Genomic DNA, 19,598 nt, shown 5'->3' on the forward strand with positions numbered 1-19,598 from the left:
AGCAGTGAGGAATAGTGAGGGTGGAGGGGAATAGTGAGGGCGGTGGGGAATAGTAAGGGCGGTAGGGAATAGTGAGGGCGGTGGGGGGAGTGAGGGCAGTAGGGGGATAGCGAGGGTGGTGGAGGGATAGCGAGGGCAGTAGGGGGATAGCGAGGGTGGTGGAGGGATAGCGAGGGCAGTGGGGGGAATAGTGAGGGCAGTGAGGGGGCAGTAGGGAAATAGTGAGGGCGGTGGGGGGGCAGTGGGGGAATAGTGAGGGTAATGGGGGGATAGCGAGGGTAATGGGGGGGATAGCGAGGGTAATGGGGGGAGGGATAGCGAGGGTAATGGGGGGAGGGATAGCGAGGGCGGTGGGGGGGGACAGCGAGGGTGGTGGGGGGGGACAGCGAGGGCGGTGGGGGGGACAGCGAGGGCGGTGGGGGGGGATAGCGAGGGCGGTGGGGGGGGGATAGCGAGGGCGGTTGGGGGGGGGATAGCGAGGGCGGTGGGGGGGGGATAGCGAGGGCGGTGGGGGGGGGATAGCGAGGGCGGTGGGGGGGGGATAGCGAGGGCGGTGGGGGGGGGGGGATAGCGAGGGCGGTGGGGGGGGGATAGCGAGGGCGGTGGGGGGGGGGGATAGCGAGGGCGGTGGGGGGGGGGGATAGCGAGGGCGGTGGGGGGGGGGATAGCGAGGGCGGTGGGGGGGGGGATAATGAGGGCGGCGGAGGGGGGGGGTAGCGAGGGCGACGGGGGGGGATAGTGAAAGGTCAGGGGGGGAGTGAAAAGTCAGGGGGGGAGTGAAAAGTCAGGGGGGGAGTGAAAGGTCAGGAGGGGGGAGTGAAAGGTCAGGGGGGGAGTGAAAGGTCAGGGGGGGGAGTGATAGGTCAGGGGGGGAGTGATAGGTCAGGGGGGGAGTGATAGGTCAGGGGGGGGAGTGAAAGGTCAGGGGGGAAGGAGTGAAAGGTCAGGGGGGAAGGAGTGAAAGGTCAGGGGGGAAGGAGTGAAAGGTCAGGGGGGAAGGAGTGAAAGGTCAGGGGGGAAGGAGTGAAAGGTCAGAGAGAGAGAGAGCGTGCGAGTGTGTGTGTAATTACCTAAGTGTAATTACCTAAGTGTAGTTACAGGATGAGAGCTACGCTCGTGGTGTCCCGTCTTCCCAGCACTCTTTGCCATATAATGCTTTGAAACTACTGACGGTCTTGGCCTCCACCACCTTCTCACTTAACTTGTTCCAACCGTCTACCACTCTATTTGCGAAGGTGAATTTTCTTATATTTCTTCGGCATCTGTGTTTAGCTAGTTTAAATCTATGACCTCTTGTTCTTGAAGTTCCAGGTCTCAGGAAGTCTTCCCTGTCGATTTTATCAATTCCTGTTACTATTTTGTACGTAGTGATCATATCACCTCTTTTTCTTCTGTCTTCTAGTTTTGGCATATTTAATGCTTCTAACCTCTCCTCGTAGCTCTTGCCCTTCAGTTCTGGGAGCCACTTAGTAGCATGTCTTTGCACCTTTTCCAGTTTGTTGATGTGCTTCTTAAGATATGGGCACCACACAACAGCTGCATATTCTAGCTTTGGCCTAACAAAAGTCATGAACAATTTCTTTAGTATATCGCCATCCATGTATTTAAATGCAATTCTGAAGTTAGAAAGCATTGCATAGGCTCCTTGCACAATATTCTTTATGTGGTCCTCAGGTGATAGTTTTCTATCTAGAACCACTCCTAGATCTCTTTCTTTATCAGAATTCTTTAAAGATTTCTCACATAATATATAGGTTGTGTGGGGTCTATGTTCTCCTATTCCACATTCCATAACATGACATTTATTAACATTAAATTCCATTTGCCAAGTGGTGCTCCATATACTTATTTTGTCCAGGTCTTCTTGAAGGGCATGACAATCATCTAAATTTCTTATCCTTCCTATTATCTTAGCATCATCAGCAAACATGTTCATATAATTCTGTATACCAACTGGTAGATCATTTATGTACACAATAAACATCACTGGTGCAAGAACTGAACCCTGTGGTACTCCACTTGTGACATTTCTCCATTCCGATACATTGCCTCTGATTACTGCCCTCATTTTTCTATCAGTCAGAAAATTTTTCATCCATGATAGAAGCTTACCTGTCACCCCTCCAATATTTTCCAGTTTCCAGAACAACCTCTTATGTGGAACTCTGTCGAAAGCCTTTTTTAGGTCCAGATAGATGCAGTCAACCCAACCATCTCTTTCCTGTAATATCTCTGTGGCTCGATCATAGAAACTGAGTAAATTCGATACACAGGATCTTCCAGATCGAAAACCATACTGTCTGTCTGATATTATATCATTTCTCTCCAGGTGTTCTACCCATTTAGTTGTGATTAGCTTTTCCAATACTTTCACTATTACACTTGTCAATGATACAGGTCTATAATTGAGGGGGTCTTCCCTGCTGCCACTTTTGTAGATTGGAACTATGTTAGCCTGTTTCCACACGTCTGCTACGATTCCTGTGCACAGGGATGCCTGAAAGATCAGGTGAAGTGGAATGCTGAGTTCAGATGCACATTCTCTCAGAACCCATGGTGAAACGCCATCTGGGCCAGCTGCTTTGTTCTTCCCGAGCTCCTTTAGCATATTTTCCACTTCATCTCTAGACCCCTCTATCCGCTCTATGTTGTTCTCTGGAATTCTTATTGTGTCTGGTTCTCTGAAGATTTCATTTTGTACAAACACACTTTGGAACTTTTCATTTAATGTTTCACACATTTCCTTTTCATTTTCTGTGAATTTGTTTCCCATTTTCAACCTCTGGATATTATCCTTTACCTGCAATTTGTTGTTTATGAATTTGTAGAATAGGCCCGGTTCTGTTTTACATTTATCTGCTATCCCTTTTTCAAAATTTCTTTCTGCCTCTCTCGTTACTGCTGTATAGTTGTTTCTCGCATCTTTGTATCGCTGGTATGTTTGGGGGTTTGGCCTCTTCCTATACTGATTCCATTTTTGTGTGTTTTGGTCTCTTGCCCTCTCACAATTTCTGTTGAACCAATCCTGTTTTCTGGCCCTGCATCTCTGTTTTGGTGTGTGTGTGTGTGTGTGTGTGTGTGTGTGTGTGTGTGTGTGTGTGTGTGTGTGTGGTGTGTGTGGTGTGTGTGTGTGTGTGTGTGTGTGTGTGTGTACTCACTGAATTGTACTCGCCTAATTGTGCTTGTGGGGGTTGAGCTCTGGCTCTTTGGTCCCGCCTCTCAACTGTCAATCAATAGGTGTACAGGTTCCTGAGCCAATTGGGCTCTATCATATCTACACTTCAAACTGTGTATGGAGTCAGCCTTTACCACATCACTTCCTAATGCATTCCATTTGTCAACCACTCTAACACTAAAAAAAAAAAGTTCTTTCTAAAATCTCTGTGGCTCATTTGGGCACTCAGTTTCCACCTGTGTCCCCTAGTGCATGTGCTCCTTGTGTTAAATAGCATGTCTTTATCTACCCTGTCAATTCCCTTGAGAATCTTGAATGTGGTGATCATGGCCCCCCTAACTCTTCTGTCTTCCAATGAAGTGAGGTTTAATTCCCGTAGTCTCTCCTCGTAGCTCATACCTCTCAGCTAAGGTACTAGTCTGGTGGCAAACCTTTGAACCTTTTCCAGTTTAGTCTTATCCTTGACTAGATATGGACTCCATGCTGGGGCTGCATACTCCAGGATTGGCCTGACATATGTGGTATACAAAGTTCTGAATGATTCTTTACACAAGTTTCTGAATGCCGTTCGTATGTTGGCCAGCCTGGCATATGCCGCTGATGTTATCCTCTTGATATGGGCTGCAGGAGACAGGTTTGGTGTGATATCAACTCCCAAGTCTTTTTCTTTCTCTGACTCCTGAAGAATTTCCTCTCCCAGATGATACCTTGTATCTGGCCTCCTGCTCCCTACACCTATCTTCATTACATTACATTTGGTTGGGTTAAACTCTAACAACCATTTGTTCGACCATTCCTTCAGTTTGTTTAGGTCTTCTTGTGTGCGCGTGTTTTTGTGTGCGCGCGCGTGTGTTTTTGCGTGCGCGCGCGTGTGTTTTTGCGTGCGCGCGCGTGTGTGTGTGTGTTTTTGCGTGCGTACGTGAGCGCGTGTGTTTTTGCGTGCGTGAGCGCGTGTGTTTTTGCGTGCGTGAGCGCGTGTGTTTTTGCGTGCGTGAGCGCGTGTGTTTTTGCGTGCGTGAGCGCATGTGTTTTTGCGTGCGTGAGCGCGTGTGTTTTTGCGTGTGTGCGTGTGCGTGCGTGTGTGTGCGTGTCAGCCAGACACAGCCACTGTCTTACACTGTAGGACAAACCAATACCCTCCCAAGTACCAATGAATTATAGTTAGAAAGAGTTATTAGGGATAGAACTAACATTTTCAGATCCAGGCTATACAAAATGTGTTGGCTGACATAAGTACTTATTAGCTGAATGAGTTCATAATGTGTGCGCACGCGAGCATCATTTAGAAAAATTCACACAGTATATTACTAAACCTGTACTAACTATAGTTTTTTTAAATACATTCCAAAAACAAAGAGCTGTATAACGAATCAACATGATACAGAGCAGCACTAAATGAGGCATGTCTATCTTTCCTATTATTGTCATTCCTGCAATTTAACAATAATTATTGCTGTGAACACCTGCTTGAACAGAACTCGATTCACTGAAAAAGCAGGCGCAATAGAAGGAATCTGTTCTGGAAGCAAAATCATTATATTCAGTTGCAATGCAAAATAACTGAAGAGCACATTTGCTGGACAAAAAATTTAGAGCCAAACAAAATTGGTAAAATATAAAACTATTAACAAATATATTGTACTGTACTAAAAATTATTTGTGTCAAAGTTTGTGCACAATGGTATTCAATTGTTTGCAATAATATTGCAATGTCTGGAGAAAAAATGTAATACATCAAACTTCATTTGTAACATTCTGGTTGCAGCAGAAGAGTCCAGGAGAAATCTGCCCATATTTATATTGTACTATTACTACCAATGCTGCTTCCCTGTGTAATGTAAACTGTATAATATATATTATGCATATGGCAAGTATTAATATTTTATAAACAATTGTTAGTCCTATTACTGAAGAAGTAGTAAGAGGAAAGGGGAAAAAAAAAAAAATAGTTTCAAGCATTGCTGTGGGGTCTTAAATGCAATTAAATAATAATGATGATTATTATTTCTTTAATCCTGCCTTTGTTCTACTATTGTATCCAAGAAGTATTGCATCATAATATCAACCCATCCTCTCCCTAAACGCATCTATATTTGAACACGCGAGGTCACAAACATACAACTCTTAATAGCTTTAGTGGCAATCAAAGCATTGAAAAATGTGTGTTCTTCAGACTAATAAACATAAGTCTTGATAAGTGAGGAGGGCCAGTGTAAGTTGACACACATCTGGGGCTAGAAGTGCACATATTGGATACTGTGGTCACTTGTCACAACTGGAGGTTGTAACATGTGTATTAGTACAGCCATCGCTTGATTTTGACTTGTTCCTGTAAAAACCCATGTAAATAAAGTCCACTACAAAAACCTAATTTAATGGTACAATATTTGAAAACTAAATTTATGTTACCGAGACCTACTAAAATTTACTTTTTTTTTTATAGTTCTTTACTTAATGAAATATCTAATACTCTATTATTTAATAATAATAATAATAATAATTATAATAATAATACTTTATTTTATGCTCCCTTCATTTTCCAGCCACATATACAGCACATAATGAAATCCAGAATGTATGGAATGTGCAAATGATGCAAGAAACAAATACAAAATTTTTGTAAAACTTGAAAATGGGAATGTAGAAGCCAAACTACCAAAATCAAGGTAGTAGAATTGTGCAAATTGTTCACACTAATCAACACACCTTGAAACTCGGTAGCGAAGTGTTCATTCATGTACTATACCATCATATACGCATTCTCTAATACAACACCATGCAAATTAAAGCTAGCTTTTATATGTGTAACTAAACCTCCAAGAAAATGTGTTAGTAAAAAACAGAATCTGTAAATGATATACTGTACATAATTTGCAACAAACAAATAATTGTTATGGCAAATCTTTAGAGGCGATCTTCAACAAGGACTTGCACCTTTAAACAGACAAGTAGTGTTTGTTCTCATACAGACTAGGGCAGTAATGTGTGCCATGTCTTTGGGGGGGGGGGAGGGAGGGAGGTTATCTTGAGATGATTTCGGGGCTTGGCATCCCCTCAACCAGGCCTCCTTTTTGTTACATATCCCCAGGAAGCAGCCCGTAGCAGCTTTCCAACTACCAGGTACCTATTTACTGCTAGGTAACAGGGTCATCAGGGTGAAAGAAACTTTGCCCATTTGTTTCCGTCTCCACCGGGGATCGAACCCGGAACCTCAGGACTACGAATTAGAAGCGCTGTCCCCTCAGCCGTCAGACACCATTCTCCTTCCCTCCCCCTCCAGAAGTGGAGGGGGGGGGGGGAAGATGGGCACAATACAGTATACTGTAAAGAGAATGTCAACCTACACAAGAATAAGCAAGATTACTGAAAAGCATAAACAAATGAAAATATAAAAAATAAAATATTTAAATAAAAGCACTCATCTAGATATCAAAATGGCAGAATAATAAAAATTTGTCACTCTGCACATATTTGTTTCAAATGCATATTTAAATTCCAATAATTTTGTATTTCTGTAGCACACTTCTATGGGATGCTTAATGCTATAAAAAAGTTTTCAGAAGTAAAAACTTATTGAGCACAATCCCTGGATTATTTATTTAATATTTATATAAGATGGCAACAACATAAATGGTTAAGGGTACAAATCTTCACATATTTACCTAAAATAAACTAGCAGCTTTATTGCTACTGTACAATACTGATGCATAAGTATTATCTGTATTTTTGAAAGCAGAGAAACTTACCACTAATAGATTTATTATCATCAGAGTGACTTTGGGCACTTTGTTGCTTCCAGGTGGTTTGATTGGGCAAAGCTGCAAAGGTAGTTTTCTTCTCTGAACTTTTGCTACTCCTCCTTGAAGAATCATCCTTATCTGACTGCATGTATATTATGTTAATACCGCCTGGAAGCTGTTCTTTTAATTTAGAAAGCTCAGCAAAACTAGTAGCTTTAACCATTTGCTTTTCTCTGTCAAATGATACATCACTCTCACTTCCCGAATCAACAGCCTCCACTGAAATTTTTCTAGGTTCTCTAACTATTAATCTTTCTTTGCTAGTGTACTGTGAAGAATCACGTTTCTCACGTTCCAGAGCTTCTCTTTCCAATTTATCTACGAGACGATTGTCTAATTCCTCGATGCTGCCACGATGGAAGTCTAACCGTCTTTCAACACTACGTTCACGACTGTTTCGGGATTCAGGTCTCGCACTAACCTCTCGAGTATCTCGTAGTTGTGACCCTTCCAAGTTTGAACTCTCCCTTCTACCTGTGTGTACAAATGGTTCTTTATCAGGGTTTCTGGCAATATAATTTAAATTATCTTGACTACCACCAAAATTTTCTATTGTTAACTGGGAGTCTTCTGCACTAATTGAATTTCGACGAGATCTTGAACGACCATGAGGTCGCTCCTCATAGCGAGAGGGCATTCCAGCAGCTGGGAGATCAGGATGAGAGTTATTGAAGCTTCCACGACGCACAAGCCCTCTACTCCTTTCGCCCAACTCTTCTTCTTTACTGTCCATGTTATATTTTTCTTTGGTAGTAGATCTAGAGGAGTATGGTGGATCTAAATCCTGTGAAGGCCGTGGGGACTGTGTGCGCATCATATCACTGAGTGTAGCAAGCCCTCGAGAACGCTGTACAACAAAGTCCCCTTCTTGGCCATCACTCATTGAGCTAAGAAATAAACAAAAAATGCCAAGTTAACATTTATTATTTCTCAAATTATTCAAAAACATATTATCTTTTATATCTCTAAACTGTACTTCGCTCTTTGAAAAACAGTGTGGATTAAGGACAGATTTGACCTACATTTCACACAACCACCACCTCATTAAAGAGAAAAATAAATCTAAACTATTAAAGCTTTGCCAATATTCACTGCACACTCATCAATGCACAGACAAATTTTATACCATTTGTTTTTATCTTTCACAAAATACTTTCATTAAAAATTATATAAAATTATGCATTTATACACCATCATTTAAAACTCCACTTTTCTTTGACAGATGTAGAGCCCAATGTTTCTACGACCAGCCGCTCCACTCTACAACACTGCCAAATATGTTCTGCATCACTCATCATGTGTTCCGTGAAGCCATGCCATCTTGAGAAATGCCTCTCTTAAAGTGTTTAACATCAGACACAGCTTAACTCCTAAATCTGAATTTTATTCCTATATTATCTTTATTAGCTAATAAATCTCTCATTTAAATAAGCAATAGTGAAAATCACTCAAATGATGTATTTTTCACTACAAGTCTCCTCACCACAACTAACAAGACACTACGTGCCAAAGCTTCTGCCTGCCTCAACAACAAAGGTCCCACCTGCTTTCACAAAAGACCTGACAGTTTTCCCCCTAGCTATGGAATTTGTATTTTATTATATATATATATATATATATATATATATATATATATATATATATATATATATATATATATATATATATATATATATATATATATATATATATATATATATATATATATATATATATATATATATATATATATATATATTAGTATATTTTGGTAGCAGTCTTTCCTGTAGACATATATTATTAAATATGACCGAAAAAGTAAGATTAATAATTCTAACACGAATTTTCTCAATCTTTCGTACATTATGCTTCACTGTTGGAGGTAAATCAAAAATCACTTCTCCAAAATTCATTTTTATTTCTAGTCTGACGCGACACGGGCGCGTTTCGTAAAACTTATTACATTTTCAAAGACTTCACAAATACACAACTGATTAGAACTTGCGTTTCCCTGATTTTATATCTACATTTGAGTGAGGTGGGAAGGGTGATGTGGCATTACATTTGAGTGAGGTGGGAAGGATGATGTGGCATTAACACAAGACAGAACACTAGAGGATATTAATAGGGTATCATAAGAAGGAAAGTGAAAAGCCATGCAACCTCCGAAGAGACAACTAACACAACACCTATACCCCCTATTAGACTATTTTACAGGAACTTCTTTTCCACAGCTCATAAAACAGAGGAAAGGGTCCTGAAAGATATTGTTAATAGAAACGTTATCCCTACAGACAAAAATCAGAGGATACAACTGACGATTTACTATAAAACCAGAAAAACGGCCAGCCTACTCATGAGAAACTCTCCAGACACGAAACAGAACGCTTTAAAAGAGACTAACGTCGTCTATGCCTTCAAATGCCCACTTGGGGACTGTAAGCTCCAAAAAACCCAGTATATAGGCAAGACAACAACATCTCTTTCTAGGCGTTTAACGATGCATAAACAACAGGGCTCCATTAAGGAACATATAATCTCTTCCCATAACCAAACCATCGCCAGAGAAATCCTAGTAAACAACACAGAAATCATCGATAGATACAGCGATAGCAGGCGGCTTGACGTTTGCGAGGCACTACACATCAAGAAGTCAACACCAGCAATCAACAGCCAATTATTGCACAACTATATTCTACCCACCTCAAGACTCCGCTCCAATATAGAAGCATCAAGAAATATGGACCAATAGGCTTTCTACAAACACTTCTATTCAATACCCATTGTTTCTGTTCTGTCTTGTGTTGATACTTTTAATACCCTATTAATATCCTCTAGTGTTCTGTCTTGTGTTAATGCCACATCATCCTTCCCACCTCACTCAAATGTAATGCCACATCACCCTTCCCACCTCACTCAAATGTAGATATAAAATCAGGGAAACGCAAGTTCTAATCAGTTGTGTATTTGTGAAGTCTTTGAAAATGTAATAAGTTTTACGAAACGCGCCCGTGTCGCGTCAGACTAGAAATAAAAATGAATTTTGGAGAAGTGATTTTTGATTTACCTCCAACAGTGAAGCATAATGTACGAAAGATTGAGAAAATTCGTGTTAGAATTATTAATCTTACTTTTTCGGTCATATTTAATAATTATATATATATATATATATATATATATATATATATATATATATATATATATATATATATATATATATATATATATATATATATATTATTAAATATGACCGAAAAAGTAAGATTAATAATTCTAACACGAATTTTCTCAATCTTTCGTACATTACGCTTCACTGTTGGAGGTAAATCAAAAATCACTTCTCCAAAATTCATTTTTATTTCTAGTCTGACGCGACACGGGCGCGTTTCGTAAAACTTATTACATTTTCAAAGACTTCACAAATACACAACTGATTAGAACTTACGTCTCTCTGATATTATATCTACATTTGAGTGAGGTGGGAAGGGTGATGTGGCATTAACACAAGACAGAACAGGAGGGGATATTAATAGGGTATTAAAAGTATCAACACAAGACAGAACAGAAACAATGGGTATTGAATAGAAGTGTTCATAGATTTACAACTGACGATTTACTATAAAACCAGAAAAACGGCCAGCCTACTCATGAGAAACTCTCCAGACACAAAACAGAACGCTTTAAAAGAGACTAACGTCGTCTATGCCTTCAAATGCCCACTTGGGGACTGTAAGCTCCAAAAAACCCAGTATATAGGCAAGACAACAACATCTCTTTCTAGGCGTTTAACGATGCATAAGCAACAGGGCTCCATTAAGGAACATATAATCTCTTCCCATAACCAAACCATCGCCAGAGAAATCCTAGTAAACAACACAGAAATCATCGATAGATACAGCGATAGCAGGCGGCTTGACGTTTGCGAGGCACTACACATCAAGAAGTCAACACCAGCAATCAACAGCCAATTATTGCACAACTATATTCTACCCACCTCAAGACTCCGCTCCAATATAGAAGCATCAAGAAATATGGACCAATAGGCTTTCTACAAACACTTCTATTCAATACCCATTGTTTCTGTTCTGTCTTGTGTTGATACTTTTAATACCCTATTAATATCCCCTCCTGTTCTGTCTTGTGTTAATGCCACATCACCCTTCCCACCTCACTCAAATGTAGATATAATATCAGAGAGACGTAAGTTCTAATCAGTTGTGTATTTGTGAAGTCTTTGAAAATGTAATAAGTTTTACGAAACGCGCCCGTGTCGCGTCAGACTAGAAATAAAAATGAATTTTGGAGAAGTGATTTTTTATTTACCTCCAACAGTGAAGCGTAATGTACGAAAGATTGAGAAAATTCGTGTTAGAATTATTAATCTTACTTTTTCGGTCATATTTAATAATATATGTCTACAGGAAAGACTGCTACCAAAATATACTAAAATATATATATATATATATATATATATGTCGTACCTAGTAGCCAGAACTCACTTCTCAGCCTACTATTCAAGGCCCGATTTGCCTAATAAGCCAAGTTTTCCTGAATTAATATATTTACTATAATTTTTTTCTTATGAAATGATAAAGCTACCCTTTTCACTATGTATGAGGTCAATTTTTTTTATTGGAGTTAAAATTAACGTAGATATATGACCGAACCTAACCAACCCTACCTAACCTAACCTAACCTATATATATAGGTAAGGTTAGGTTAGGTAGCCAAAAAAAGCTAGGTTAGGTTAGGTTAGGTAGGTTAGGTAGACGAAAAAACATTAATTCACGAAAACTTGGCTTATTAGGCAAATCGGGCCTTGCATAGTAGGCTGAGAAGTGAGTTCTGGCTACTAGGTACGACATATATATATATATATATATAAAATATATATATATAAAATATATATATATAAAATATATATATATAAAATATATATATATAAAATATATATATATAAAATATATATATATAAAATATATATATATAAAATATATATATATAAAATATATATATATAAAATATATATATATATAAAATATATATATATAAAATATATATATATAAAATATATATATATAAAATATATATATATAAAATATATATATATAAAATATATATATATAAAATATATATATATAAAATATATATATATATAAAATATATATATATAAAATATATATATATAAAATATATATATATAAAATATATATATATAAAATATATATATAAAATATATATATAAAATTATATATATATATATATATATATATATATATATATATATATATATATATATATATATATATATATATATATATGTATAAAAATTAAAACCTGTCCAAAGTGCTATAAAGTATATATTAAGGGGCTCGCCAACAATTCTGATAAATTCTAGAATTTTATAATTCATGAATGTGTGTATATTTATAAATAAATTTTAATCATACAAGAAAATTATTAAGTACAACAAGGTAAAAATCAACGTTTGAGGACAATACCAATTACATCAAATTGTTTAATGATAACTTAACCACAATTATTGTGCGTGCAAGTTACCATTTTTGGGAAGGTAAGAGTAAAATTTTCATGTGTACAAAGCATTATGCACTCTGAAATATCAATAAAGAACACAACTGTCCTTTCACCATAAAAACACACTTGTGCATATTGATCTACAGCTGTGTAAATTATTGCTTTTAACTTAATGAGCTAATTAATCAAACAATTTTCTAAACATGATACTGATTACTTAATGTTGTTGAAGCAAAAAAAACACTCACCTATCCCTGCCGCCATAATCACTGTTGTAAGAGGATGGTGCATTCTCGGATCTTTCCGTTCTTTGTTCAATCCTAGTTCTAATGTCAGCCATGTCGTTTAAATTCATGGAATGAGAGCGGCGTACACTCGGAGCTCCAGCAGTTTTCATGCCTAGCATCAGAGAGAAAGAAAGTTATCATAATGAAAGAAACCACAACTCCCATATGCAACGTACTGGGATCAAAAATGTCATGAACTTTATTTCAATCATTTTCAGCACAACATCTACAAATGCAGAGGATGAATCCAGGCACGCAATGTGGATTTCACATAACTTGACCAAAATACTGACTTAAAAAGCATGCACGCATATACACAAATGTGTATACACATGTACATAAAATATATGCATGTGCACACATTTATGTGCAATAATGTGTACATGACCCCCTTGCACAAAAAATTATTGGGTGCATGTACACATACACATGCACATACAAAATATGCATATATACACACACACGCACAGTTGGGAGTAGCTTTTTTTTTATGATGCCTTGACAGCACTGCATTTTATTGCTCAATAGCAATTGTTAGAAAAATGGTGTAACATTAGGCATTGTTATACACACTTGATAATATAAAAGAGTCAAATTATGAACACTGTCCATAGTTAAACAAGTTTTTTTTTGTTCTGGCAGAGACTCAGGTATGCTCTCCCATGATGCAACCAGGTGGTGGCAATGCTGCACCAATCACAGCACCACACTGTGGCTAACTATTACTCTACCATCTAATGCTGCACCAATCACAGCACCACACTGTGGCTATTACTCCACTATCTAATGCTGCACCAATCACAGCACCACACTGTGGCTAACTATTACTCTACCATCTAATGCTGCACCAATCACAGCACCACACTGTGGCTATTACTCCACTATCTAATGCTGCACCAATCACAGCACCACACTGTGGCTATTACTCCACCATTTAATGCTGCACCAATCACAGCACCACACTGTGGCTAACTGGCTAACTATTACTCCACCAATTAATGCTGCACCAATCACAGCACCACACTGTGGCTAACTATTACTCCACCATTTAATGCTGCATCAATCACAGCACCACACTGTGGCTAACTAGTACTCCACCATCTAATGCTGCACCAATCACAGCACCACACTGTCGCTAACTAGTACTCCACCATCTAATGCTGCATCAATCACAGCACCACACTGTCGCTAACTATTATTCCACCATCTAATGCTGCACCAATCACAGCACCACACTGTGGCTAACTATTACTCCACCATCTAATGCTGCACCAATCACAGCACCACGCTGTAGCTATTACTCCACCATCTAATGCTGCACCAATCACAGCACCACGCTGTAGCTATTACTCCACCATCTAATGCTGCATCAATCACAGCACCACACTGTGGCTAACTATTACTCCACCATCTAATGCTGCATCAATCACAGCACCACACTGTGGCTAACTATTACTCCACCATTTAATGCTGCACCAATCACAGCACCACACTGTGGCTATTACTCCACCATCTAAGTCTTTCCATGGAAAACCCTTAATTTGGTATAAACAAAAACAGAACCTAAGAATTAAACGTAAATAATAGTTGCACTGTAATCTGAAATATGAATAATTTTGTATTATCTCGACAAATAGAGGCAAAGTACTGTATGAAGAAGATAGCAATTTATGCAAATTAAAACGGCATACTATATTTACTTAACACTTTCGCCACTCAGTGGCGCGCGAGCGCGTCACTAAGTTTTGTTCGGGTTCCGCAAAGCTGACTCTGACGGGAGTCACGAGAATAAATATTCGTATAAATTCCAATTTCGATCCGATCTACTTGGGAATAGTTTAGAAATGTTCGCCATGAAATTTACGTTCTCTCTAATAGCCGAAGAGTTTATTTGGGAGAACGGCATGGCAGTGAATCATCGTGGTAAAACAATTGTATTATTGACACGACGAGTATGATCGGCGTAATTTTTATATTTGTTGCCGGTCGAACCCATCCTTATGTGACGTTTTATACTTATGGTTGAACGCATCCTTATGTGACGTTTTATACTTATGGTCGAGCCGCGTCTAACAGCCTGGTTGATCAGTCCAGCAACCAGGAGGCCTGGTCGACGACCGGGCCGCGGGGACACTAAGCCCTGGAAGCACCTCAAGGAACGCATCCTCATGTGACGTTTTATACTTATGTTCTTCTAGAACATTCTATTGCGAACACATTGGTACAAAAATGAAATACGTACATCAAAAAATAATGTCAGGACAGTGAATTGAATATACACTTCGATGCGGTTTCGCTGATATGCCGCCGCGGGTAACACTTCGGCCACTTCCCACACTCGTGGGTCGGTTGCGACATTGATTTTATATTTATATGCATATGTCCGTGTAGAGAATTTTATTGCGATTTCAGTGATACCAAAATTAACCCTGTAGGACAAGTGTGGAGTTGACAACCCTGAAGATAGTAGAAACATTTCGCTGCTGTCTGGCGCTCACGGCTAGTCATCGACGTAGTTTTTTTATTTGGTGCTGATCTAATTTATAATTTGGTGACATTTTAAACTTATGTTCTTCTAGAACATTCTATTGCGAGCACATCGGTACAAAAATGAAATACGTACATCGAAAATTGACATCAGGACAGTCAAAAGAGTATACACTTTTAAATGTTGCCGCTCGATTGGCGAAATGGTGATTTCACTTGGGTAAAGTTTTTTTTTCAAACGCCATTTCGTGGAAGTGTTAAAATAGGAAATCATAATTAAAGATTAAATTGTAATATAAAGAATGTTACATAACTATTACTACAATCATACCATGTATTTTTATCATATTATGACCATGTTGAAGCAAAACAATACAGCAGCAATAGTCATGGAGGTGCTGTATTTTAAAATCAACACCTATTTTAGTACAGAACATGGAAGTTTTTTTGTAGCAGTAGTAATAAGTCTCTTTTTTCTAAAGCCACATGCCCAACACTGCGAGCACAAACAAACATGCATGCACGTACACACACGTGCATTCACTCTTTCTTCCACACAATGAATCAAACTAGATATATACACAGAGAATGTGTGTGGCTCTACCAGTTTTGATAACCCTGTGTGTATGTATGAACAGCAAATTCCTATAATCAATACTTGGTGATTGTGGCCTTGTAGCTCATACATGTAATAACCATCTCCAACAACCAGTCATGTCAGCCCATCACGTGTGGTAGCAACACATCACATCTCCAACAAACATTACTCTTAGGTGATTTAATAAATGGCTGCTGGCAATACCAAGTATTGATAATGAAATAAGCTCCCATGCATAAAAAAAAATATTTACTGTGCCTAGTATACCTGCATAATGAAGCAAAACTATGCATTTGCAACTCACCAAATACATTCCTTGATTACTAAGTCAAAACATGGGCATTTCAGAACTTAAAACTGCATATGATGATAAACATAAAACATTGAGAATATCTGATGTAAAGCCACAATTCTAAACCTCTAAATTTTATTAAAAATCAGCAAATACTGAATATGACTCGGTTGACAGATTTTATTAAAACTCGTCCAAGAGACTGTACAAGCTGCAACACATGCATTTTGAAACAAAGAGGAAACAAAAAGAAAACTTTAATAAAAACAACCAGCAGCCATTTATATGAAAAAACCAAAGATGTTTTTGGAAATGAAATGGAGTATCTGCAAAGTGCTACCGGCCCCCCACTAAGCACAACACAACTGAGTGCCACAAGGGTGCCAAGTTTATGATGAACACTTTACCATAATCCTGTAAATGGGCTGGGTGACTGGCCCGTGCCCTTACACGTTCATGTGACAGGCCATGACTGGGTGGGTGATGGTAGAGTGGGACATCTCTAACTGGTATGTTGTAGCCGAGGCCCTGTGGGTAGCCTCTGCCAAAGCTTGGCCCACCGGCAGGGGCCTGTTCCTGCCGGGTGGGCTGGCAGGTCTGGGCTGAGGCCAGATAGTATGAATACTGATCACCGAAGGGCTGTGACTGGTACTGTCGCCAACAGTATATGCAGTCCCGGTCTGTCACCTCATGATTGCATGACCACCACCATTGAGGGTATATAGACCCCCAGTTGAACCCCCCGCATGCCCCCTCTTCGTCTCCTGCAGCCCACGGCCAAAAGGTAAACTGTTAGTTCAACATATACTACCTAATTAGGTCATTACTTCAGCAAATATCACTCTAAAGTTAGTAAATACACTATCAAACAGATGAGTTCCAGTTAACATAATTGAGACATCTAGCCAATTAAAATAAATGTGCAAGATAAAAGCATTATGGCAATAAGAAAGTTGGCTCCATATCAACAGTGACAGACAGTATAGTAAGGGATGAAGCTATTATGTACAGAGAACATCTCTCTCAACATACCATTAGGAGCAAAAGCAGCACAAGAAATGCAGGTTCAGTGTAAGGTATATTAGAACCCCTCACCTACACAGTATATATTTATATACAGTATTTTTTCCTACACAAGTAAATTATATTAATAGGTTACTTTCAGGTAACTCATTTGTTTAATATTCCTTCTAAACCCAATATATGAACTCGCTTTACAAATATATTTATGTATAAATACATCCCACATCACAAACAACTAAACTGATGCTTAATTAAATCACTAAATAAATATTATTTTTAGACATTCTGATAATTTCCTTAAATTCATATTATTTCAAAGGAATTTTAATTCAAATTAAATAAACTCCTTAAAACGGTGCATGCAATAAGATTAGTATTGCAGTTATAATTGTTAGTCTTGCTGTATTACCATCAAGCAAATTTACAAGTAAAACGAAATCCAATGCTATGTGAAATGCAGTACTCAACATCCCAAAGATGTTAAATCTGATAGGGATCTCCAGCAAACATTACTTAAATGGGTCTATGATTACCCTCATGGACGGAGACGCGATCTCTGCGTAGCCGGTCCCGTTCCGTCAGGGATTGCTGTCGTCTCAACCCGGTCCCTGTTCCCGATCCCGATCCGCTTCCCCCTGAGGATGGTGATTTGCCTCCTCCCCGACCTATTGCACCATCAACAGGCACTTATCAATCATTAATTTACTACTTAAGTAGTATGCCTTCTTAGTTTTTTCTGTGTGTGTACAGTATTTGTTTATATCAATTATGATAAAAAGCTGAAAATTTTAAATATTTTTTATTTTTTTTTAGCTAAAGGCAAAAAGCATACACAGAGAAAAAAATGCAGAAGATAGTGTGTGTAATATGTATACTGAAAAAGAACAGTATTTAAGTAGCCCACAACATATACCACAAGAATTTAACAAAAACTAGTAGTAGTCTCAAACATTTGCAGCACAACCAAGCATAGTATATTCTGTAGTATTTAACTCCCAATGATCATGTAATCAAAACAGAATTAGATATATTTGAACTACTCATGACCATTATTAATTTTATCAGCAAGTTTTAGTATATACATATACAGTACTCCCATCATTCAAAGCCATACTTTAGTTGTTGCAAATGTACGAAAATTTAAGCTAAAATATTTATTGAAGCTGACACCAAATGCATAAAAAGCTAGAAGAATTGAATAAACTTTTAATTTAGAAAAAATCACAAAATTCTTAAAACTATACCACTAGCAAAAGTAGATATTAAGTAATTATTATCATGCAATTACATCATCAAACAACAAAATGAGAGTTGACAAAAAACAAAGTACAAGAACTATGCATTAATAAACAATATTACAGTGTCTACTGGTGTCAAGTATCAAGGTTAGGTTAGAAAATGAATCACAAAAATTGTAAATGGTGCAATTGAAATATTAACACAGGGTTTTTAAGCAGAAATACTGCACATTGAATTGCAATACTTAATGCAAGACGGGTACAGTACATCAATACTGGACAAGCAAAAAAAGAAGTCTGAAGAGAATACAGGAGTGAAAACTTCAAACATTACAGATAAGAAGAAAGAGGAGAGTAAATTGAGAGTTAATACAAGATGTAATCTAGAGGAATTAAGAACATTATGATGTGCAAAGAACAACTGTGTAACAAAGTTCAGGTTGCTAACACCTGTGGAGTATACAACAACTGTGTAAGATAAACCATTATATTAGTTGATCAGTAACTATTAATTGAAGAAGGAAAGCAAGTCACCATTTCCCCAGTAATGTCTTAAGAATTAAGGAGTTTTGTTAATGTCAATTAAATGCAGGACCAAATGTTTAACTGCCACTTTTAAAGTATCTTGTTTGTACTCAAGTCTGCCAGAGTAGTGAAAACACCACTTGCACAACCACTACAACCCACAACTTCTTCACACAATTATTGTATTTCACCAACAGTTATCTTCTTAGTGTTTACAACTTTATTTCAAACTACATTTGACCTTTCCAAATTCAAAACTGCTGTTTAATGAGCCAAGAAAAAACCATGTTTTCTGTTACATTAAAAATAAGAAACTAGTCTGAATATTTATTCATTATCTTTAGCATTTCAAAACTAGATTCATACCTGAAAACTGTATCTACCATACAAGTGTAATTCTAGTTGATGAACAATACCCAGTACAAAGGTTCTCTCCAAGCATCAAGGGCCATGTTTTTCAGGTAAACCTGGTAAATATTAGCCAGGCTATTGCTACTTGCAATCTGCATGCTATCATAACCATGAATGATCAGGTATCTTCAAGTCCTCCATTGACATTTACCTCCTCCATATAATCATCACTATTTTAGCACTTACAGTATCTTCACTGGAATTATATTGAGAAATTCTTTAAACTACAAAAATCCAACTACAAATAA

At 38.0% G+C, this 19,598-nt stretch overlaps 1 protein-coding gene across 1 annotated transcript in view; it reads right to left on the reverse strand.

Moving 5' to 3' along the window:
• The window catches only part of Patronin (calmodulin-regulated spectrin-associated protein patronin), a 195,599-nt gene that overhangs the window by 115,782 nt on the left and 60,219 nt on the right, over window positions 1-19,598 (reverse strand). Inside the window, exons 9-12 of the mRNA XM_069329901.1 lie at window positions 17,710-17,841; window positions 16,561-16,914; window positions 12,738-12,888; window positions 6,922-7,862 (exon numbers count right to left, since the gene is read on the reverse strand). Of these exons, the coding sequence (XP_069186002.1) occupies window positions 6,922-7,862; window positions 12,738-12,888; window positions 16,561-16,914; window positions 17,710-17,841 (1,578 nt within the window). The remainder of the gene's footprint in view (window positions 1-6,921; window positions 7,863-12,737; window positions 12,889-16,560; window positions 16,915-17,709; window positions 17,842-19,598) is intronic.

This window comes from Procambarus clarkii, chromosome 23 (genome assembly GCF_040958095.1).
Source record: "Procambarus clarkii isolate CNS0578487 chromosome 23, FALCON_Pclarkii_2.0, whole genome shotgun sequence".
Lineage (NCBI taxonomy): Eukaryota > Metazoa > Arthropoda > Malacostraca > Decapoda > Cambaridae > Procambarus > Procambarus clarkii.